At 41.2% G+C, this 25,359-nt stretch overlaps 1 protein-coding gene across 1 annotated transcript in view; it reads right to left on the bottom strand.

Annotated features, from left to right (window-relative positions):
* ank2b (ankyrin 2b, neuronal) overlaps nt 1–2,360 on the bottom strand; it is a 71,875-nt gene extending 69,515 nt beyond the window's left edge. The window contains exon 1 of the mRNA XM_027287690.1: nt 2,066–2,360. Within this exon, the coding sequence (XP_027143491.1) occupies nt 2,066–2,206 (141 nt within the window). The 5' untranslated portion in view covers nt 2,207–2,360. The remainder of the gene's footprint in view (nt 1–2,065) is intronic.
* Between the last annotated feature and the right edge of the window lie 22,999 nt (nt 2,361–25,359).

Here is a 25,359-nt window from a genome sequence, read left to right as displayed (position 1 = left end):
CCTCCTCCTCCTCCTCCTCCTCCTCCTCCTCCTCCTCTTACACAGGCCAATTAAAGCAGTCTAGACACTCAGGTGTCAGTCACTGAGTTTCATCAGGTAAAACTTACACTTACTCTTTTTTAGTACTACAAGTCAGTGGTATGAGATGTGACAGTTTTAGTAAATGTGAAGATCAAACCAGCACTAAGTCTGACTTATTACCGAATGAGCACAAAATTTAAGACCTGAACTGTATTTTATTATGCATGCTTAAAAATAATACACACACTTTTGACACTTAAAAAGTTGATATGTCACCAGCGAGTCCTGCAGCTGGAGACAATGTTGTTAAGAGTAAGAAAACTGACCCAAATGTGTAAAATACTAGACTGACAATCAAAACATTGAGCTGAAAGACACTAAAATGCTCTGTAGAGCTGAAGGGAATTCAATTTTATTTATATGGCACCAAATCACAGTAGAGGTTATCTCAGCACATGTAACTTGTACCCTTTATAACATAATTTGCATTTTTTTGCTATACGCTATGCTATGCTATGCTACACTATACTATCCTATGCAATATTATGCTATGCTATAACCATACTATGCTATGCTATACCATAATATGCTATGCAATACTATGCTATGCTATGCTATACTATGCTATGCTATGCTATGCTATGCTATACTATGCAGTGCTATATAATACTATGCTATGCTATGCTACACTATACTATCCTATGCAATACTATGCAATGCTATACCATAATATGCTATACCATAATATGCTATGCAATACTATGCTATGCTATACCATACTATGCTATGCTATATTATGTTATTCTATACTATGCTATACTATGCAGTGCTATATTATACTATGCTATGCTATGCTACACTATACTATCCTATGCAATACTATGCTATGCTATAACCATACTATGCTATGCTATACCATAATATGCTATGCAATTCTATGCTATGCTATACCATACTACGCTATGCTATATTATGCTATGCTATGCTATGCTATACCATGCAGTGCTAGGCTATGCTATGCTATGCAATACTATGCTATGCTATACCATACTATGCTATGCTATACTATGCTATGCTATACTATGCAGTGCTATGCTATACTATGCTATGCTGTGCTATGCTATACTATGCTATACCATACTATGCTATGCAATACTATGCTATGCTATGCTATACTATGTTATATTCATATACATTCAAACTGTTCTGAGCATTCATTCATTATATCATCTCTAGTATAAACAAGTATGGAAAAGTATGCTGATTAGTATGTAGCATATACTGTATGAAATCAGTGTGTAGTCTGGACTTGGAGCACACCCCAAGAAATAAGTTCTAATATCTTAAAGAAAGCATTAAGGCAGGTCAAACCCTGTCACTAAAATGTCTCTTAATTCAAGAAACCTCATCACACACAAACTACAGAAAGCAGCACAGACTGAAACAAGTGATATTTTTGCCATGTGTTTCCAGCAGCAGCAGCACGCTGCTTAAGTCATTACACCTCTTTTCAAATTAGCCACAAGAGTCCACATGCTGCTGTGCAGAGATACTTTAGGAACAAAAATGTCACACTGGCCTTTAAAGGGAGAGGAGAGGTAACAACACCCCACCCCATCCCTCACACACTAACACACACACAAGCTGCAAACACACCTCTAGACACCTGAACCACGTATCCATACGTGTTAATACCTAATCAGTGTAGATCCTGAAGGCAGAACAGTAAGTTCAACGTTTAGTTTACACATTCAATCACTGGAAACAGAAAATGTATGAGCTGTATGAAAAACAACATGCAAGTGGAGCAGCTCGTCAGAGACAGACACAAACAGTTCTGCCATCCGGATTGTGACCAAATTAAAAATAACTCAGAGTATTTAAAGGAGAGAGTTGACACTGACTTCAAAGTTTCTGCTTTAAAAAAGACTTTATGCACCTTCTCATCAGTAAAAACCTCCTGAAATACTCCCCAAAACCTGCAGTTCAGGAACATCCCAGTGCCTCAAAGTGTCCGCTGCACCTGCCAGTGTGGAGCTCTTACCAGCATCAGTGGAGGCTGCCCGGGATAATGCTCCACGCAGTAGTATTCTGGCAAAGCATTCTGGTCCAGGTTAGTCTGGCTCCCGGCGGTCCTCAGGCCCTTGTCCGAGCCGCACACCTTACACATGGCCGTGTTGCCCATGGTGCAGGATTTAAAGTCTATCCCATCAGTACGTAAAGGAATCTGGATGAGTCCACCTAATCACTCTGATAATCTACTCTGTGCCCCTTCTTCCTCTACCCTCCCCCCTAGAAACCTTACAGGCTACCATCCGTGGGGGGCGACCCCCTCAGTCCACAAGCCAAGGCTCACTTCCCTTTGGCCTCAGCCTGAGCGCTCCTGTCCCTGTTCCACCACTTGACTGCACTTGTGTCCTGTCACTGCTGCCAGCACAGTGCTAGCTCTTCCTCATTGCTAATTCCAACCCTCTGACCATTGACCAACACCCCCACTCCGACTCCACCAAGCAGGCTATTTTTACACCCACCAGCCGAGCTATGCATGAAGAGAGAGGGCAGGGAGAGGGTGGTCGGCACAGGGCGGCATGCCAAAACAGGAAAGGGGAGGAGGCATCTCAGACACTCTATATGGACTGTATGTACCCATCTGTGATAATATGGAGTGTTTGTTATATGAGACGCTGAAACTCTCTGTTGAAACCCGAGACAATATCCATCCTCATCAGCAGCACCACTGTCATAACAGCCAGTGTTATGCTGATCAACAGATGACTCCAGAATAAAATACCCTCTTTTACATGCAACCACCCTCTGTCTTGGTGGAATTGAACTGAAACAAAGCTTGCCATGAGCTTTTGACATTCAGCATTTCTAGCTCGGATTTTTTTCTCCAGCCAGTTGAAACTGTAATCATTCTAGCACGACCCTAGACGTTCGGAATCTCTGAACAAATCAGAGATATGTGGGTGGAAGTTCAGAGGTCTGAAACCAGGACACTATAGAGGTAGTGATCAGTAGTGATCTGCCATATTTGGAGTGTGTGACAGTCATCCTTTATGTTTGTTGGTGGATAGTTGTGAGCTAGCACAATATTTTTAGCAGTTTTTCCCACAACATTCTATTTTTGAATGTGTCTTCTTGGCAGTTAAAACAGCTTCAGATGTCCTGGAGGAGGACCTTCCCAGATTTTCTTTCAAAAGCAAGATGGATGCAATCGGATCTGCCGTCTGGCTACAGTGTATTAAATCATGTGGATTGTATTCAGATACTACGCGTTTAACAGGCGGAAATGGGGCCAGAGTTGCAATCGATCTGGGCACAGTCCTCTGTTTGTACTTCATTGTTTTTGACCTGCAATGACGATGTTTTCTTTGACTGACTGACTGACTGACTCAAGAGAACATGAATTATATTCTATCTATTAATGAAGTGATGAAATAATTATCAATTATCAGCAGGACAGTTGCAATCTGACTAACTGGATCAACATTTCTCACTATCTTAGTATGAAAAGTTACTACACTGGTTACAGTCTAACCATAGTGCTACATACAGTACATACATGCTAAACATATAGCAGTAAATAGCACTGGTAAATAATACTGTCAATGTGTATTCCCCTGCCGATTGCCATGTAAATGTGTGGAGTGGTTCCTTTAATGTTATGGATACAACCAGTGTGACCTGCTTCCTGGTGACCTTTTGCTAAATGCCTTCACCCAGTCTGAAAACTAAGCCATGCTTTTTACTGCATACTGGATGAACACCTGCTAAAGAGCTTCTCTGTCTCCAAGATGAACTGTTAAGCGTGGCCTTGTCCTTACGTAAGAAACTTCCAGCGGAGAACATTGATTTCTTGTCACTATGTGGCATTAAAGATATTGGCTCAGTATATACAGTGTAGCTATAGACTGATTGAATCTACAAATATAAATGAGCTGACCCCTACTTGTGGCTAGTGTACAACAGTACCAGCATACCAGCCTAATCCAGTGCCCCAGAGTTGCGTTTCTTCAGTGTTGTGATCACTAAACCTGTTGGCATGGACTGATTAATGGAACCAGGCGTGGTGTTTTGCTAATGCAGATCTGTGTCAGACTGTAGCCCAGAGCAGAGCTGTATCGATTCAGTTAGACTGAATGCAAATCTAAGTCACACAGACCTTTTCATGGCAATTGATTGGTTCTCAGAATTAATGGTATGTTGTTTTATAGCAGTCTCAGACATCAGCTGTTCCTATACGTCGGTGTATGTCTTATCCACACTCAGATGTATGTTTTAGTCACCCTGTGTGCATGTGTCCTTGTTGGATGTCATCAGGGAGGTAAATGTCCCCATTCTCTCTGCAGTTTTTCTCGGTCATGACTCACACAATGCTTTCACTGTAGAAAATATCACCCAAAACAATTCTCATTCACTGAATATGTTAGCGTAGGGAGAAAAACTCGTCATTGTTTAGAGTCACAGAAGCCACATGAGAAAGCAGCTTTGGAGTTTTTGAATGAATGAATGAATGAATATAAACTAAGTAGGCAAGCACATGACCATCACATTTACAATGTATGACACTATCACACTAAGTTTTTTAGTTGCGAAGAAAGAATGTTTCACTAGAAGAACTGAAAACCATTTAAACAAATCTACTGCTTAGTTCTGAAACTGAAACAGTATGATCAAAAACAGGGGAAACCAACATGTCAACTTGTAAGAATGTTGCAATAGTCAAGAAGATGAAACACAAATGTATTTATTTGCATGATAAAGGGCAAGTTATATGGCTTATCTGTTGGTTTTAAGAGACTGGGTCTTTTTTCCAGAGTTAGAATGTTGGCCTATTCTGGATAGGATGAGCTTCAATAACTACTTAGTCACACATCTAAATTAGTTTTAAGAAGTCTGTTAAATTGTTCGAATGGATGTCTTGGTCATTGGGTGCTTTCAAATCTTGTATTTCATCTGCATAGATCTGAATTTGTTGTTGTTGTAGAATTTGGCCAACCATAGGCAGGGTTGAGTATTTTAATTTGTTTTAGCTAATATTGAGCAATTTCTGATTTGCATTGCTTAATGTTGCTGACAGGTAAACATAAAAAGATGTGATGAGGGATTAATCATATCTTTTCAGAAGTATTTACAGTATAATGAAAAAAGGCATGGACCAAGTATAGAACCCTGTGGAACCCCATATCTAAAAAAATTGGTATTTGTTGTGTTCACAAATGTTCACAAATACTGTCTTCCTGTTAAATAGTTAATTCTGAATTTCTACAGGACTTTAACTGGAAGCAGGTATAGATAAGTATTCTGAAACTAACAATTCAAATTTCATGGTACTCATCAAATAGCATCCACTCTGTCATGATATTACTAAGACTATCACAGCAGAGTAAGGCTTGTGTAATGGCAGATTTTACAGGATGATACTTCAGTGCCGGGCAATTTTTGTCTAGACTAATCTAATTTCCATTTCTTATTATTTTTTGTCATTAAGGTATTAATGTAGAATTCCAAATGGCACTCATTGTTTGATTGATTAAACAGAATTGCTGGTGAGGTAATATGAATTGTGTAACATCACAAAATGATTTAAAAAAAATGTAACAAAATGGTCACACAAAAAACACAAATTAATGAGCAGACATACTGTGTGCCCTCAGAAATTCTAAGCCGCTCAGCCTGGCTGTAATTAGCAACATGAGCAACAAATCAAAAGCAATGTTGATCCTTGATAGACATGATCAAAGCCTGTCAGGTGAGACGGGATGTGACCTTCAGCTGGAAGCTGGTATAAGATGTTGGGGTCTGGTTCTTTGCTGCAGATGTAAGCTGAGAAGAGCGACCTGCTTCTTTTGTGAAAATATCAGTCCATCTGAACATTGGTGGGGTGTTGGCACGTGGTCGGGTTTCATGTACATGCACATTGAATTGCAGTTGTACCACTTCAGTTTGGCTCCATCACCAGTTAAAATACAAACAATCAGGCATTGCCTTCCACTGCTTTGTCACCCAACAGGCCTCTTTAGTTTCATTAACCTTCTCCTCAGTGTAATTTACTTAACGTCTCCTCCAATCTCCTCTTTTAAACAGCCATCATCTGCCAAAACACTCATCCAATTATGAAGGTCAGCAGATGAGACCACGAGTGTGTTTGTGTGTGTGTGGTTTACAGAGACAAAGGTCAAACCTGGCCTGGTGCAGCTGGGTTATATCATTTCTTCAACTCATTACAAGTTTAAATGGGAAAGTCACTTCTGTCATTCTCTCTCCTCCCCTCCTCTCTCCTCCCATCCTACACAACCCCTCCTCCTCCCTCTCCTATGTGCTCTGTGGGTTCGTAATCCACTGGGCGGGGCCGGCAGAGACAACAAATGCTTTTAATCTGTGATCGACCATATGGCTCACTGACTGCGGGAGGGAGGAGGGGAGATGGGTGATGCCACTTGTACTTGCATTATGTTCTGGCTGTGAGGGGAAATGTGATGGTTTGTGTCTGGCAGTGGAAAGGGGAGAGAAATGTTTAGCTTGACAATATAGGGGTTGTACAGAGCTGCTAACTGCTAAAATAGGGTTTAACATCCCGTTTCAAATGTACTAGAGTCAAACATAAGCACATAATTCAAAGAGAACAATGAGCCTATATGTACACAGATCACATATAGGGAACAAACCGGAAGTGCAGCCAATGTCTGGGATTTAACATTCATACGCCATACATAGATATGTGTATTAATCAGCATTAAGTATGTGAGATTTGTGCAACATTTCTATCCATAATAAACAAGCAGTATAACACAACTGCTATGAAAAAAGAAAGAAAGATGAATTATAGAAGTTGGAGGCCAGGTTGCTATGGAAACACAGATTTGGAAAAGGTTTATGCATGGATTTTTTTTCTTTTGCTACAAAAGACCTGCAGAAGATGGCTTCTTCTGCGTCATGACGTATCTGACTGTTGGAATCCCGAGAGTGACAGGACAGTGACAGGTTGGGTGTCTCTGTTCTCCCAAAGATACGACTGACAGGTTGAATTCAGAATTGAATTGATGATTGTTTCCACCTTGTGTAGATTAAAGAGATGGTAAAAAGCTTCTTCCGGGATAATTTCCACTTAAATTAAAACGTGATCTCCATCCGGATCCGTTAACGATCCGTTAAATAGAAGAACTTTGTTCCATCTGTATTGTGATTAGAGCTGTACCCAACCCAAACTTCATCTAAACTAAAAACAAAAGCGCAAAGACTCAGCTGACAAAATGTGAGTTGGGGTCTTCTCAACTGGTGAACTTTCATTGACATTTGGTGGACAGACCTAATTGGGAGCCTTAAGATGCTCTCAAAGAGCAGCTACAATGTGTTACATAAGACAGACTGGCACTGGTGAAGGCATCCATTGGCTACTTTGTGGAGCCTTGCAACTAGGCTAACATTACTTATACTGTAAGAAAGTAATCAGAGCCAGTTCATTCTCTGAGCTGTGTAGTATTGTATTCTTTTTTTTTTTTTTTTGCTTGTGATAGCAGGAAGTGGCAGAATTAGCCGACCTTTCAACTTGCTGGGGTGGATTTGTCTCTTAAGAATGTGTTCAGGCTGTACAGATTGCATCTACACCAGGCTGAGATCACAGTGCGAGCCAGGCCACATGTAGATGTGATATGGTCAATCCAATTGCTTTTCAAGTGCCATACCTGTGTGTGCTTTTTCACCTGCATACACACTTTTTTTTTACGAATCTCTAATAGAGACTGCATGAAAATAACAATTGGAAATGGAAACTTAAATTCAGTTGTCTCTGCTTAGGGCTAAGGATCCCAAGACATTTGAGACAAGTGTCAAATCCAGTTGCAAGTCCTTTGGGGCAAAGTGCAGGTCAAGATGCAAAGTGTTAATTGTGTTTCTTACATTGTCCTTTCACTGCAGGCCTAATGAATAACTTTTCAAGCTGAGCAGCCATGTAAGACCTGGCTGATGACAGCTTATTTTTAGCGCTCTGGGATTCTCTCAAAGAGACTCAAAGACTGAACTCAGTCAGAGACTTGAACTGCAGAGCCAAGCCTCACAGTTAAACTCAGGTCTAAAGTTTTTGGATATGCTTTTTGAAACCTCTTACAATGGTATCATGTTTTCTGCTTGTTGTATTGTTTTGTGGCTTGCAGTTCTTTACTTTATACATACTTTTATGGTCAACATCATATTTGTTCTTTTAGTTATGTGGAGAAACTATCTTTGACTTTGACCTGCAAGGGTCAAACTACACTGCCTACACCGTCTACTAGATGTATGTAGGATGAAGGAATAGCTGCAATCCTGCAGCGTCTAGAGAGCCTGTTTGTCCAATCAGAAATAAGCGTTGGGGACCCCATGCTGAGGAACAACCAGCTGCTGACCTAAACTATACATACACTGTACATATGTTGCACACATTAGTATGGTGGTGAAAGACGTTCACCTCCCACATGACCTAAGTCATGAATATGAAAGACTTTTATACTTTTAAAGGTATAATGTCACAACGTGTACATTTGTATAGTCTTATTCATTTCTTTTAGCAGCTCTTTTAGAGTTTTATTCTTATTTATCTTCCTTTTATGCTGTATCCTGTTATTTTTCCTCCTGATGGTGTCCCAGTTTCTCCAAGCAGATCATCAAATTTATCTTCAAAATATCACAAAAATACTGACACCAAGAGAAGGCAGAGGGGATGAATTGAATCCATCTGGTTAGGGTTTATAAAAACAGCCCTCACAAATATGTCAAATCTAATTTTCTATACTATGACGTCTCCCAGCATGCATCTCAAACTGAACCCATAAAACAAATCTTTAAAGCTATTTAACTGATTAAAATGGAACCAACAACAGGAAAGGACAAGATGACAGGAAATGAGATGAGACAGAGATGAGGAATGACTTCTAAATGTCCTCACTTGTCATTTCAGTATGTCTTTAAGAGACTCTCTGATTCCCTGAAGGACAATCAGAAAACACACATACACACACATACACACACAGGTAGTGATGTTAGTGCCTGGACTGGATCCAGTGGGGCAAATTAATCTCAGTGAGCCTCTTTACCCCTGCTCTGTTTAATCGACTTGCTGCAACTATAACCTGGTTCCAGACCTCAGTACAGCATCTCAGAAAATCATCACACAGAGAAGAAACTGGTGTGTGGAGGAATGATGAACCTGTCTTAAAATAGCAGACCAAACACCCACGGAGCTTTATGAGAGATGACAAAGAAGAAGAAGAAGAAAATGAAGAAGAGCTCTGGCTGGAGAAGAAAAGAGAAAATACAGAAAGAGAGAGAGGAAAGGGATGAGTGTGAAAACTTAAACACACGGTCTCCAGGTAGTAACACTAATATCACACCTCCTGGCACCACCTTGTTCTGCTGGGGGCACACGCTGAGCTTGTCTGTCTTGACACTGAATTTAAATTATCGCCACCGCTCTGTTGTCTCTCTACTTTCTGTGCTCGACTTAACCATTTAACTCCATCCTTGCTGTTTTACATCCACCCTCTCATGCTTTGCTGCTGTGCAAGCTGCGATGCTAACATCAGCATCGGCACGGTGGTGTTCTGTGACTTTCTATAATTCATGCTGAATAATTAATGTTTGTGATCAGCAAAAACAGAATTAACACCAACTCTGCAGTTCTTGTCAGCTCTGTGCAGCATTTAGCCTCTTTAAGCTCATTGTTTTGGTTTTATGGAACACGACTTCACTGTTTAGTTCAGTCTCTGACCTCTTATTAGCTTCGTTTTCTAGAAGTAGGAGGCTGTTTACAGTAAAAATCTAAAAAAACTTTCAGTGAACAGTGAAACATCTAGCGCCAGAACATCAGAGCCAGATATTTCCTTCTGGACATGGTGGAGACCAAAACAGAGGGGTTTGCTAACATGCTCACCCACCCTAACCCTAAAAAACATAAGGAATGAGACAGTTTGTCATTTATCTACTAAGCCTCTAAGGCAGGGGTCGGCAAATAAGTTTAGACCCGGGCCAATTTTTTTTCTGACAATTCCATCGCGGGCCATGACCATGCTTTCCTACTGGAAAAAAATAAATAAAAAATTCTATTTTTTCTATTATATTAAATCTAAACGTTATTTAACTTTAAACATGCATTTAATTTAATTCGAAATATTAATTTGCTTCTATGTGCTGTTATTGCGCCCACTGCGTCTGTCATGAAAGAGGCAACCTGCCGTAACTAATATATACAATTGCCAGTTTTTTATGTTTTGGATGCCGTCTAAATCATCAGCTGAAGATTACTAGCTATCGATGCAAAATGTCGTTGTCAAAAGCCACGAAAAGAAAAGTTGATTCCGAATGCAGGACTTACAAAGACGAATGGAAGCAAAGGTATGCGTTCATCCTGCCTGCATTTATTAATGCCAAGCCGACGTGTCTTATTTGCAACGAGGTTGTTGCAGTTTGTAAAGAATACAATATTAGAAGACACCACGAGACAAAGTATGGCCACTTCAAAAACACATTCCGTTGCAAGAGGGACACAGGACGCTTTTTTTCCCCACAGGTTACAGTGCACGCATGCACGTGCCAATTAGTGTTCCAACCTGTGCGTCAAGTAAAGAGGCTGCGAGGATGTTCTGGCTGCTGTCACGTTACTTATCAGCTACTTTTCAATAAATGTTGTGAAATCTGTGGAATTGTTGTATTTTGACAGGAAACATGAGGTTTAAAAGATATATTAAAAAATATATATATATTTAAAAATAAATCAACGTCATCTCGCGGGCCAGATATAATTGATGGTGGGCCAGTTCTGGCCCGTGGGCCGCTAATTGCAGACCCCTGACCTATGGTGACATAAAGTTCAACTTCAAGTTTTCAAATGCATATGAGAAACCATCTGCTGCTCACCAAACAGTTTTTCTAGGGCACCGGAAAGGTTCTAACGCATGAGAAACTTGCAATGACTTCAGTCGCTAGCAAAACACCTTTTTACCAACTTCACCTTTCAGCTTGTCTAATAGTGACAGACCTAAATATACCTCCATTCCTGAAACCCCAATGTGCCTGAAAATATCATCATCACTGAACCTGAGTTAGCCGATCTGTTGTCCATGGCTACACGTTAAAGAAGAAGAAAACAGCAGATCTTACCAAATTTGTAACGTAATAAATAAGTACACAACTATCAAAAAGTACTAAGTCTTGTTGACACACATCTAGTACACACCACAAGCAAAAAAGTCTAGGCCCAAAAGAGTCTATATACCCATCCATTCATTCACCTCAACTGTGTTGGGGTCAGGAATGAAATCTGGACTATCTATCTGCTCTCTGGCCAGATACCACAAGAGTTATCTATGGCTCAGTTCTATAACCAGAGATGGTCTTGTTGCCAATGTGGGGCCAAATTCCCTCAAAGTGAGTGTGTTCCATTAAAAGTAGTTAAATCTTGATTTCTGAGAAAAAACGTTGGGGCAGATGGATTTTTTTGTTGTTGCGTTTTTTGGATGAGTTTGCTCTCATGCTAAGCTCCTTTGGGTGATCTTTCCCCTTGCATAACTAAGCCACACATTCATCTGCTACAGTACACCACATGTTAATGTTCTGCACTTCCAACTTTGGACCACATAACTACATCCTAGTATGCAAAGGCATGACGCATGAATATTATTACCCTAAACTGAACCAGTCTCACTCAGCATGTCTAACATAACCACCTCATGCAACAAAGGCAATGAGTACTAGCACTTCAGAGGCACAGTAAGGTGGTCATGCCTTTGTGTAGTAGGGTACACAAATTGGTGGTAATGGTCTCCATTTATAAAACTGAAAGTCTTGCAGGAATAAGTTCAGATTACAGTAGAAAGTACCGATAAAGATGTAGCAATGACACCATCATGGCACACAGAAACTCCAGAATCATTTGAAAAGACTTGTCCTCGCACTGCTCTGTCATAGTACAGCACTAGTGTATCTCTGCACTTCCAGGTTGGACCCTTTCAGTTACTACAGATTCTCCCTCTCTTGGTTGCCATGGCGACAGAATTGGTAACTCTCCTGAGCTGCAGTGCCTCATAGTGCCACGGCAACCAGATTATAAATGCTCTAATCCTGGATTTTGCCAATCCCAGTTCAGTCAGACAGTGGTGCGTGCACCATCAGTGATGTGTTTGGAGCTTCAGTGAACATTTTGGAGCCAGAATGAATGAAGACGACATTTTCTCAGTTCAAAAAAGAACACTCATGTGTTTGACTAAACTTTTGCTTATTAAGTCATTTGGGACAAGCAAACGTCTTTAGGTTTTGGGGTTAACTCAAAGTTTCCAGTAAAATATTTCACAAACGAGAGAACCAGTGCAGAAATAAATGAAACCATTATCAGGTCTTAAAGAATGCAAAGCCAAAAAGATCACAGTAGTAGAGTGACTGAAGTACAGTCGCACACTGTGAACATGTGTACAAAGATTCTGGCTAAACCTTCAGTGGATCAGGAGATAGATCCATAGATAGATGGAAAGGAGGTGAGGGGGGTGGTGGTGAGGCAGTGATTAACATCCCCACCATAAACATTTCCCTCTAAATTGCATGAGCTGTTCACCCAGCTGTGGCCTGAGATTAGATGTAAAAAACAGACAGGAGAGTGGCTTTACCAGCACGAAAGCTAAATAATGTAATGCTTTGGAAGGAGGGGGTGAGGGTGGAAGGGTCAGAGGAGGAGCACCGAAAACAGCCCAGATGGAAGGAGCATGGTGGAAACAGAAACCAGTTTTTTTGGCCAACATTTTCATATGCTCTATGACGCGCTCACTCTAATGGGACTTTTCAATTTGCGTTTTTAATATGTGAGCTATACCACCATACCGTTTCTGATTTTCCACAAGTCTTTGTGGCCAAAGTTCAACTAATTTGAGCTTTGAAACCAAATATGTTGACCTCCATACCTCACATCTGAGGGCGTTCTGGCTTTGACAGGAGTTACGACTGTGCCACTGTAGAAAATAATGGCAGAAAAGTTATTTTTATAGTCTCCAGAGACTCATAACTCTTAGTTATGAAGACCCTAGTATGCTTCAAATCAAGTAGGTCACTGGCTCCCAACCTAGGGATCCTGACCACCACTAGGTATCACCAAAGCCTTCTTGGTTTAAACTCTAAAACAATATACAGTTGACCTTTTTCGCAGCATTTCATTCAAATTGTCATTTCTGAAGTTTAGTTTATTATTAAGACATAAAGTTAAATAAAAACGGACAGGATAAGGATTTCCCCTAAACACTGCACACTGAGGGTTAAAAGACCTGATAGTGGTCATTGACCCACAGAATCCGATCATGCATTCATTGGCTACCTTGACGAAAATGTTTTGATATCTTCTATTTTAAATGAGTTTCAGTTTTGGAAAGATCCATTCATGGAGACACGTGACAGCAAAACAAAAAGGTTTTTTCTTTTGGTATGAAACATTGAGCCAATGTTTCATGAGTGTGTCAGTCGATTCTGCCCACATACTAGAAAGAGCTGAAAAAGTGTGTAGAGACGAGAGAAGCACAGGTGTTCTAGTGAGTCACCACAGCGTACAGTACGACGCTGCACCTGCTATTTGTCCATTTCTGTCCCTCTCCATTTCTTTTGGCTACAGCTTTTTAATGAATCTGCATGTGTCACAAATAAATAGTGCACCACATCCATTACGAATCACTGCTAGTTCAATTTGCATCCAGTCTGCAAACTCTATATCAAGCCTAAAAACTAAATAGTGTTCCAGCTGAGGTCCATTTACTCGCAACCTTACAGCTAATGCTTTGAAAAGGTTAAGAGTGAAACGCACTGCAGAAAAAAAACACCCATGACGAAAATGGCAAATGGATTACTACAGAGGATTAACAGTACACCATCAATCTCCTGTTATGTTTAGTGATGGAGACAGAAACTAAAAAGAAAGAGCCAGAAAACAGAAAGAGCGGGGAGGGGGGAAGATTATTGTTAGTGGTGATGGGGATTGTGTAATCGTTCAATTCATTTCAATTAGGCTCTGGAAGGAGTTTCATAACAACTCCTCTGGGTGACTTGATCGAGTAATTAAGTGCGAGATGTGAGAGCCAAACAAGTTTGTAAGATAAGTTTTCAGCTTAACAGCTGCCACTGTCGTCAAGGCAACTGCCTCTGGGTGAGGAGTTACATTTCTCTGCAGTGATACTGATGTAGAGACGTAACAGTGAGCAGCAAAGTGTTGGACTGCAGATAGTGCAGAACACCCTCATTCTGTACTCAAGATACGAGTCATCAAACTCTTTGTGTATAGCTGCAACGACACAAACACAGATTGGTTATGTACAAAAGTACAGATGTAAACATTAACATCACAGTATGCATGGTAACAATCCACAGCCAACATTTTATACTGATCCCTTCATGTAATATAACTACAACGTACACACGGTACAGGTAAGTATAGGCAGCAGAAACACCTCACAAATGTAAAGGGAAGATGGTTATGTAATAAAAATATCAACACTGACTTGTACTCAGTGTAGGGCAAACACAACCTTCCCTCTCTACCCTCCACACTCTTGCTTTATGCTGCGTTAGGTAAACATCGCACCGTCCCTGTACTCGACCAGGTGCATTGGCACGAAGGCAAAGAACAATATCCAAAAACAAAACACCTGCTGGGGTGAGCTCAGCCCAAACACCCCTGAGTAAAGGTAAGACATAGACCTGTATTAGAGTCCAACTATAAGCAGTCCTTCTGTATTGATGTATATTCACAGTTTAGTGAACAGATCTCTTTACAGACAGTGCAGACAGGCCACTAAAAGAACTCTGATACATCACGGGACACAACTCTTGACTTAAGCTGTCATCATCAGATGCTTGGCAGGCTGGTTGAGTACATTTTGGGATACATTACGTTTAAGTGGAACTACGTAATCACTATGACAGTTAAAAGTATGATGACCCACTCAATTTCCAATCATTTCCAGAGTTTGTCTTGGGTCAGTTCGTCATCATCGGCCGTCCTGAATCAGAACAAGTGGAATGGGATTAAATGAAGATAAGTCCAAACATGTTTTCTGGTAGGGTACGCTGTGTTTACTTCTTGTTTTACTTTGAAATGATAAATGATATGTAACATTCCTGTAGGTCTCAGAGGCTGTGCTCGAACCTGGTTCGGTCCGGCTGCACGGTTCTGTTGCCTGCAAACGGCATTAGCGGTCAGCTACTTTCACCAAAATGTCTGAATAAAGTTAGAAAGTTGTGCTTTTGTACAGTAAACTCCACTCTGGTGGCGTCTTAAGCACGAAAGTGTTTCATTGCACGCAAAATTAGTACAACTTTTTAGGGTTTATCAGAAAACAAAAAAAGTCTAAAATATCATGATGAATACCCGAATATACCCAAACAATTGTTTGGCAAGATACTGGAGTATATAAATAATAAATAGACATAAACAGACGCAGACTTTATGGGAAAGTTAGCCTCCATAAGCTATTGTTCATACTGTTCAGACCAATTAAAACTATACTGACAAAATCCATGATTGTATTGTTCTGAACAGTAGGACCACAGTGTTTTATCACAGATCAATTTAATTTGTAAGAAGTATAATGCGTTATTCTGTCCTTCAAAAGTTACACAGTGCTTCTTTAGACGATGATTAATTCACCAACACAAAATGAGTCGTTGCGGTTTGCAGCTTGTTTTTGACTGCTCATCATTTAAAAGCTGAACTCTACACAGGCACGGCGGAACAGAGGGACTGAGTTACATTTGCTTTAGTCGACTTCAGGACAGATGAAAGGTGAATGCGCATTTTTACAGCCGGGCAGCATCGTGCTCTACTGCAGATGTGACAGCAGAGAGAGAGAGAGAGAGAGAGAACGAGGGGAGAGGAAAGTCATACTGAAGGATGTGAAATGAAATGTGGTGAGGAACATGTTCGACAGAAAGAGATAAGAATCCGCTGAAATCAAAGGAGGTGAAATGTGGTCTAATGTTGCAGCTTTATGGCTGTGTTAGACCTGCAGAGGGGATGGAGTGTGTGCACTTGTCAGGATTCACTGCAGTGCTTTAGTAAGTGAAAGGGAAGACGAAGAAGCTCACATTGATTGAAATGCATGAAGCAAAGTTCTACTTTAGATCAGTCAGATAACAAGAAGAAGTGTGAGGATGGAAAATAATAAAAGGATAGATAGATAATTACAGTGGTAGATAATCTCAGTGTGAAAGACACAGCAGGCTGAACAGGCCAGTCAACTTTGTTGGTTGGTAAATCAGTGGCTGCGTGCCTCACCACATGCCAGCATGGGCAAAACTTTCCATGTCTACCGCAGTATGGAGTATCAGCTGATGAGCTGCCTTCACGGCCAAGACACACAGATGGAGACGAGAAGCACATCTTTCTCTGCCCACTCTGCCAGAGCTAAAATAACCTCCACAGGAAGAATACTGGTCAACACCACAGCAGTTAATACAGACTGTGAGGTCACGTGTAACAGGAAACGTCTGAGGACACGCCGACATTTGTGCTCTCATGTTAGCTGAATGAAACGAGCAGGAAGCTGAAGGAGATGTCTAAAAATGCTCGTTGTGGCCTTTTCACAGTGAAGGTCAATTTATTAATTTGGTAACATGCTTAAAAGTGAAAATGTCACACAGATAACCAAGCCTTTTTTTGGCCATTACTTGAGAAGCAGGCTAATTAGACAGTCATTATACTACCTAGAGCACAAATTGTTAGAATGACATGTTTAAGGAGGCGACAGAGGACTGGATAAATTCAGCCAAAAAGTACAGCAAGTAGTATATCCAATCAGACCCAATTAGAATAAACTTAGTTCAGACCCGGCCTGGCTCAGGTCCTGGGTTGGGTCTCTTGTGTGGACAGCTCATTCTGACTCACACTCACCAGTACATGAGTCCTGTAGTGATTTTGCTGTTAGAGTAATTAGAGTATCGACAGGACTATACTGCCAGACATATGTGCATCTCAGTGGGACATAATGTATGTTTACCTAACAGGGAAATACTGCTTAGTGTTTTCTAATGTATGTAAGCATGGTATATTCTAATTTGACTGTAGTGAACTCTTTTAGAGAAGCAAAGGTAAGGAAATGACTACATTATATATTATTACTACAGTATATTTGTTATATACATGTTTGAAATGTAGAACAAGGAGAACATGGAGCAGACGCCCTACCAACTGAGCTAAACCACACCCCGTATTCTGACTTTTTAAAGGCTTTCAACAGTTCACACACTTAAAGGTCCAGTGTGTAGGATCTAGCGCCACCTTGGGGTGAAGTTGCAGATTGCAACCAAATGAATGCTCTTTCAAGTATGTATGGAAAAAATCTGGCTGGTAAAGTCACATAAAAAGCAAAAGGTCATCTCTAGATCAGTGTTTGGTTTGTTTGTTCTGGTCTCCTGTAGAAAAATGGCGGTTCAACATGGCAAACTCCATGGAAGGGGACCCGCTTTCACTGTAGATATAAAGGACTCATTTTAAGACAATGAAAACACAATGATTCTTATTTTCAGGTGATTATACACAAATGAAAACAAGCTAATGAATATTATATTCCATTCCTGCCAATAAATATCGTAACGTATGGCAGCCACACTCCTCTGAGTTTTTAACATGGAGACTAATGAAAATTTTGCAACATCTGCTACATCTTGTTGAGTGTCAGTACAGCACATGAAACAATGAGAGTTTCATCAAGATATATTGTGACATGAAGCTGGTAGTCTGCGCAAGTTAATTTTCTCCCTCGAGGCGCAATTCTACATCCGAAAGAGAAAGTTGGATTTATGCATATAACATAACTGTATTCAAGTACCTAACTCACTGTGGGTGCCTATTAAATCACTCATGTTTGATGGCATCTGTGATTCATGGGCTTTACTAAGTAGTGGAGTGTCTGGTAAAATGGTAAAATTCACTGCTGGGATGTGTAGAGAACTGCACAAGAACACGTGAGGAATTTTCCTGTCGTGTTCTGTCCAACGTTGTCGTGATTCCTCTATGGAACGAATAAGTGGCCCACTTATATGTTTAACCTGACAAGGTTTATTTATTTATGTGAGGTGTAGTTTCTAAAGTGCTTTCTAAGTGTGCTGCCTGTAGTGTTTACAGACTCTGTGAGAGGAGCTTTCTGAATAGTGAAAGGATGGATTATATTAAATATACTAATGGTGTAATGGTTTTAGTGCAGAAAACCCTGAAAATGTGGCCCTGCATCTTACTGACTTGTAGAAGTTACTGTATATCCTCTGGAACCACTGACAAGTATAGGTCCACCATTTATAGACCTACAGTTGTGGGTCAAAGGTTTCCCACAATCTGCACATAGTCTGCCTTCTCCTGGCTTTAGGCCAATAATGAGTTGGACATCATCATCCAAAGTGAACGGAATCAAGGTTTGGAGTTACACATTCACTGAATTTCAAAATAAAGACTTTTTAAACAGTGGAAACTGTGGTATTTTGTGCATTCAACGACCAAATAAATGTATTCAAATAATAGCCAGGTCTTAAAGTCTATGTAAAGGCAATTCAGAGATTTCTTTCAAAATACATTAAATATTTTTGAAAAAATAGTTGCTGAAAACATGTGAAAAGACTTTGAAAGATATATTACTGAAATGTGGAGTTAGAGGTTCAAACAGTTTTTCTCCAGTTTTCAGTCCAGGATTTTGTGGGCGGTCCTTAAAGGGTGGCTCAATGACACACTGAGGTCACCCTGAACATACCCCTGCACCCCTAGCAGAGAGATAGAGATGAATTCATCTCACTCAGAGTGTTTCAAAGTTCGTCATGTCATTTTCTGAACTCATCTGACACGTTTCAGTCGCTTCAAAATGGCTGCTTGACTGCTACCACGAGTGGGCGTGGCTTCAGCACATTCAGAGGACACCCCCCCACAGTCCTGGAGCTAAGAATTCATTTTTACCTGATGTTGACACCTAATTTCATAAACTTGTTGATATTTTTAATCATTCAAATTTGGCTGGACGGTTAATAACACTTTCTTCTTTGGTCTGACAAACTCAGAACACACATTTATTCTGACTTTACATGGACTTATAATTTAACTTTTAATAATAGATAAATGAGTGGCCAGTCCTAACAAAAGCCTGGTAAAAAACATTGATGAGGGAGGAATAATCTTTACAGTTATCTGTACAACAGAATTTAGTTTTTTAAAACAGAAATACAGTTCAAGCTGATTCTTCTTTGCTGTTTTTTGAGCATTATTAAATGCGACACATCAATGAAAGTCAACTCTTGTGTGAGCGATCAAAATAAACGAGTACGAGGAAGGATTTTGTCCTTTGAGCTGCTGAAAGACTTTTAATGTGCAATATGTGCTCAGATTTATTAACTGGAGCTCAACAGTGACTGAAGAAACATGAAAGTGGTTTTGACTGGAAATAATAAGTAAATGAAAAAAGTATTAATATTCAAATGAGAAACTCAGAGCAACAGAGTGACACTGATGTGCTGTGTTAATTCACATTACATTGCATTTATCAAGACAGCAGGTTGAGTTTTTATCAAGAATAAACAGGTGGAGCTCATAAACAGGCTTTGATAAATTCAGCCTCAGTCCTATTTATAGAAACCATCTGCCCTCCGCCCCTTCACTTGACTCAACCTTAATGAGGTCTGTGCATTAAGGATTCATACACCGACAACATATTTGATCATTCTGATAACCTGCGTTGAAACGATCACCTCCCACATAATCGTTTCTTTAGTCGCACATCTGCGACTATGCCAAGGAACATTCTCCCTCTTCTCCACTCACCTGCCAAACTCACTCTTAGATTTGATGGTTGTCACCACAATGTAGTTATAAACAGTTTTTAATAATATACAAACATAACTTCTAGGAGACATAATTAGTATTATATTCTAAACCTAGATAGAAGGACAAACTTGGTATGGATTTGACAGAGGAACACTGGATAGTTGGTCCATGTCCAGCATCATGTGCTAGATTCAGCTTGTACAACTCATTTAATAAAGAAATATGCTGGTGAAACTGTTGAAATCCAGAATTTTACACACTTTATACATTAATCAATAAGCATAAGCCTCTTGCGTTCATTTCAGCTTATATAAAAGCAGCCTGGAGAATACTAAACCCAGCCTACATCACTGCACACACTGCAGTGAAATCTTGTTTAAGACTAGGCTTGGGTCACCAGATGATCCCTCAGCATGTAATTTATATTTTCTGCATTGGAAGCGATGAACTATGTTTGTGATGTGTTTTTCCTGCTTTTGTTACATAATCTGTGATGCTAGCACAAGTGTGCATCCATGATTACGTATTTGAGCGGAAGTCCAACATCCTTGAGCCCTTTTGCACTGACTGCTCAGGCCAAGCCCTCTGATACCCACTGAGTACCATTTACACGGGGTTAATTGTCTCCCAGCAGGACTTGACCACTAGTGATAAAACTGTGATGTGACAGCGGCGTGCGTGTTGTCGTGATGTAAATGTTTGCCCCCGGGCAGTTGCCGGACAATCCACCAAATTGAATCTATTAATCACTTTTACGTGTGTGTGTGTGTGTGTGTGTGTGTGTCTGTGTGTGTGTGTGTGTGTGTGTGTGTGTGTGTGTGTGTGTGTGTGTGTGTGTGTGTGTGTGTGTGAGAGAGACCAGCAGAGAGGGCACGCCAATAATCCCATGTGATAATCTCCCTTGCAGTTCAGTCAATAATAATAGCACTGAAGGGGGAAGAGGCAGAGGAAACACTAAACACAACACAGCAGCTCTTCATCCAAACAGCTACAAAGGTCACGAACGGGCTTCAGCTTAGAAAGATGTTGTTTTGATGCAGAGTGGTTTGTCTTTCACTTATCACAAGCAGGAAAAGGGAAACATTTAAAGGTCAGCTTTTTCAGTCACACACTGCTTTAACATAAAAGATTTAAGACTGGATAGTGGAGTCAAATGTTACTTTCTTATAGCATCCTCCATTTCCCTTTCCCACGATTCAATTTTATTTACATAGCATGAAAAGAAGTATGGACAGTGTTCTCTATTATTTACAAAGATCCAACAATTCCACCATGAGCAAAGACTTGGCGACAAAGACATGGAAAAAACTCCTTTTGAGGGCGCTTTCACACCAGCACTGTTTGATCCGCTTTAAATGGACCAGAGTTCGTTTCCTTGGATAGTCTGGTTCATTTGGGCAGGTGTGAAAGCTCATCTGAACTCTGGTCCGGACCAAATAAGCAAACTCTGGTCTGTCTGAAAATGTGGGTCTCAGTCTGCTTGCAAGTGAACCCTGGTGCGGTTCGCTTACAGTGGCAAACAGACTATCTAGAGAACCAAAGATCAGAAAGCCAATCAATGAGCTGGGTTTTCTTCTTCATGGCGCTTTTTTTTCTTCCTAGTCGGTGCTTGTTTTGGGCCCCCACCCCCAAACAAGTACCTGCTGGAACTGCATGATGTTGTCCAGGTGGTTTGATTCGCTTTCAGTGTGTGCGGTGTGTAAAAGTGAATCAAACCAAATGAAGGTGGAAGTTTTTCAGCATTCCCCGCCCAATCGAACCGAGTACCCCGGACTATCCTGATGTGACATGTAACATAAGAGGCCCAAACCTTGAGTAGTACCTAATTGCTCATGGTGGACGGACATCTACCATTCCAATGACATCTATGACAAAAACTCTCAGATATCACAAGTTGGCATTCAAAGGGTTGCTGCCACAGTCAGACTTCCTTATCCCATCCCTCTTTTCACCTTCATACAGCATGTACTGAATCAAACTGACACTCTTTAACAGCTAATCCACCAATCTGCCTGTTATTATTCTTGACCACGGTCTTTGAAAATTCAGTGTTCTGATTGGTTTGAAGGCTGTAGGTTAACTTTTAGTAACTGCACCAATGCGGCGCATGTTTGTTTGCAGGAAATGAATGCAGCAGTGTTGAACTGTAGGTACTGCAGCAAACAGCAAAGATTAGCTATTGAGGCACCCTCAGTTTTGTGCCACCCTTTATAATCATAGACCGTCCACCTTGTATGACACTATCCCTTACTTAAATATCAAAAGTCCTCTGAGTGTGACGTCCCCAATCGGAGTTCCTTATGTCATCCTCCATTTCCATTTCACAACACTAACATGCGGTAATCCGAACAGCCCATTTTTCTTTAAATATCACAGTTTACAGAATGACAGGGAGGCCCATTCCCTCCATACACATTTCACTGGCAGCAATATAGATTGTGCTCAGTGAGATGTGACTTTCCCAACAGTGCAATCAAAGCCTGTGTACGTGCGTGTCAGGTGCTGTGCTGCCAGGAAAGCACAAACTACAGTGAACCTGCCGCACGAACACACTCTAAAACGGGCTGTTCATTATAAAATCACTCACCATAAAGATGCAGCATATCTCAGCGGTGCACCTTACCAATAAAACCACGGCAGGAGGTTTTTTGTATTTGCATGAAAGGATGAGTCTGTCCATTAGCAAATAGAGTGAACGTGCACTACGCAGCTTAGCAATGCACCAGAGAGTGATCAGCGTAGGTACATCTAGAGGGACACGGGAAGAGGTATTTGTGGGAACGTTACTGTACAAACAGTGTTATGATGGTGCCCACCACGGGAAGATTGGAGTGACAGCAACGCTGATTGAGTGATTGATGACTTGTACAGAGGTCATTTGTAATAGTGTGGCAGGAACATGATGACAGAAAGAGGGGTGGAAAGAAGGATGGACTGAGGTAGAGCCTTCAGCGGGGTACAAAGATGAGATGAGGACAAGCAGCAGGGATCAAGCAGAGTGCAATCATTATGTCCATGTTCTGTTGGAATCACAGCTTACTGTGATTTGTGTTTCCTTGACACTGATCACAGAACACAGCTTGGTGCTTTAGATCTTCAGTCTTGTGCAGTAAAGGGTTTTTTTCCCGCATAAATTACTTTAAACTCTCTTTCTCGTGATGAATACAACTAGACAATAATAAAGGTGGAGGTGGAGATAGAAAAGACGGAGACGTGGGTAATCTGATGATTATTTCTGATCTGCACACTCTTCTGGAGTCCTTGATAGTGGACTCTAAGAAAGTCTGATAAAGGTGAAGTGACACTTTGGTGATGGTGAGGTGGGGGGATGACTGGAGGTGGGATGAAGTAACCGTGAAACACTGATTGGTCATGAAGCGGGGATGAATAGGTGGGTGATTTCTACCTTGCGCTTGCGTTCAGCCCGTTCCCGGGAACGCCTCCTCCTCTCTTTGGCTTTCTCCAGAGCCTTCAGGTCCGGAGGCTGATCCATCTCGGACCTGGCCTTCTTAATGTGCGCCGCGGCGTGAGCCATGGCTGCCCTCTCCCTGTTCCCACGTGAAGAAAACTAAAGCTTCTTTGGATCACTTTTAGGAGTCCTCTCAGAATGATCGCCTTATTGGCGAACCTGGTCATCCAAGGAAACAAGCCTCCACCTCACCAGGTGACTTTCTTTGTGAAGGACAAATCGTTGCAAGCAGACGACAGTGGAAAGAGGATAGAGGTGGTGCTGATATCCTCTGGTCCTCTAACGCCCCCCAGCTCTCCTCACCCATACAGAGCGTGTGAGTGTCTGTAAAGCCACCCTCCCTGCTGCCTGGATAACAGCATCTGAGACAGGGATCGAGAGAGAAGAGGGGTGGGCTAGTGCACGCCACCAAGAGGTAAGTTAAATGACCAATAGAAAGGCAGAGAGGGGAACAAGAGACTGAGAGCTCCTCCCCTCCCTTTTACTGCTCAGGCTGCAGTAGCAGCAGATGCTATGGAAACCTGGGAAGCCTCTGATCTGGACTCTCTAAATACACGACTTCCCCACTCATCATGTACCAGAAGGGGAGGGGGTGGGGGGGTGTCGGGGTTGTGATGTGTGTGGGGGATTATAGAAAACGGGGGTGAGGGAGTAAGGGAGTAGGTAGGAGGGAGGAGGAGACAATATGTGGGAGGGGATACGGGACACGGAAGCATCAGCATCACAGTGTCCTTTGGAGAAAGAGAGTGAGGGAGGGAGGTACCACTTCTCCCGGAGTCAGAGGGGGGGGGGACAAACCTGGAATCCAGTCTTTAACCTCCCCTGTTAAGAAGTGTGTGATGGTACACTCTGCCTCAGAGACTGGGAGATTTCACAGCTTCAGAGCAAACACACACACACACACACACACACACACACACACACACACACACACACACACACACACATAAATACACACAGAAAAAGTCATTTTTGCTCTTGCGTATGTTTATAGTGTTTTAGCTTGAAGTCATGTAAATGGTGAAAACTACCTGACTGCAGCAAAGACACTGTATCCACACATGCTGTGCATTGATTTACATGTATATTACAGCTTTTTATTAGTATCAGCTAACACTCCTTCAACACTTCATGTCCTATTCCAGGAGGCAGACTAAGAGCGAGGGCCTACAATCCCTGTCCATGGTGCTGAAACTACTATGTGGTTTCAAACACCACTGAAGGGCAGCAAAGGATTCCAAAGCAGTGACATCACCCAGCACTTCTAATGCTAAACATTCCTGGTCAAGAAGTAGGTTGTAGAGGAATGCAGCAGTGATGCATTCAATGGTATTATCAGCACCAGTGTCTCAGATTAGACACAACAATAATCTGTTCACATGAAGATTCACACAGGAAGTACAGCGCAGTGCTTTACAGTGCCAAAGATCATGGCTGTCTATGATAGAGACAGTCTTCTGATAACACTCCATGAAGACGTCGACTGCAATGTTTATCTTTTCTGAGGCCTCACCCCTTTTGCTTTTTAATGCCAATGCTGCCACCTCATGGCCTGAAGCAGCATTACAACTGACTAAAAAAAAAAAAAAGGTGGATCCAAACCCAGATGGGTACAGGTGCTGGACAAAAGCAGCATGCAAAGGGAGAGCACATGCAGTCCACAGACTGGATACCAGAAGATTTCAAACAGGTTTATTAAGAAGGATCCAGCAGACAAACATCCAAGTGATTAACAGGAAATGACTCTGCCTACATATCATCGTCATCATATCACCCATCATCCCCAAAAAACACTTTAAAAACAGCTTTTTAAACAAGCCGGCAACAAAGCATCAAAGAATAAAACATCTGAGAAAAAAATGAATTTTGTGCAGCAGAAATGCAGCCAGTCATAGGTTCCTTTTACTGAGGGTGTCTCTTCAGACTTTTCTTTGGACTTCTTTGGGTGTAAATTGGAAGACAGTCAACACATATTTTTTATATAAAAGCCCGTATACATACAGTATATCTTTGCTTGATAAAGACTTTGAAGGTCAGAACGTTGCATCAATACAATTCAAGCTGT

The sequence above is a fragment of the Larimichthys crocea genome, chromosome XIV (genome assembly GCF_000972845.2).
Source record: "Larimichthys crocea isolate SSNF chromosome XIV, L_crocea_2.0, whole genome shotgun sequence".
Taxonomy (NCBI): Eukaryota; Metazoa; Chordata; class Actinopteri; family Sciaenidae; genus Larimichthys; species Larimichthys crocea.
The sequence above is the reverse complement of the archived record's forward strand: the minus strand, read 5'-3'. Positions and strand labels throughout refer to the sequence as shown.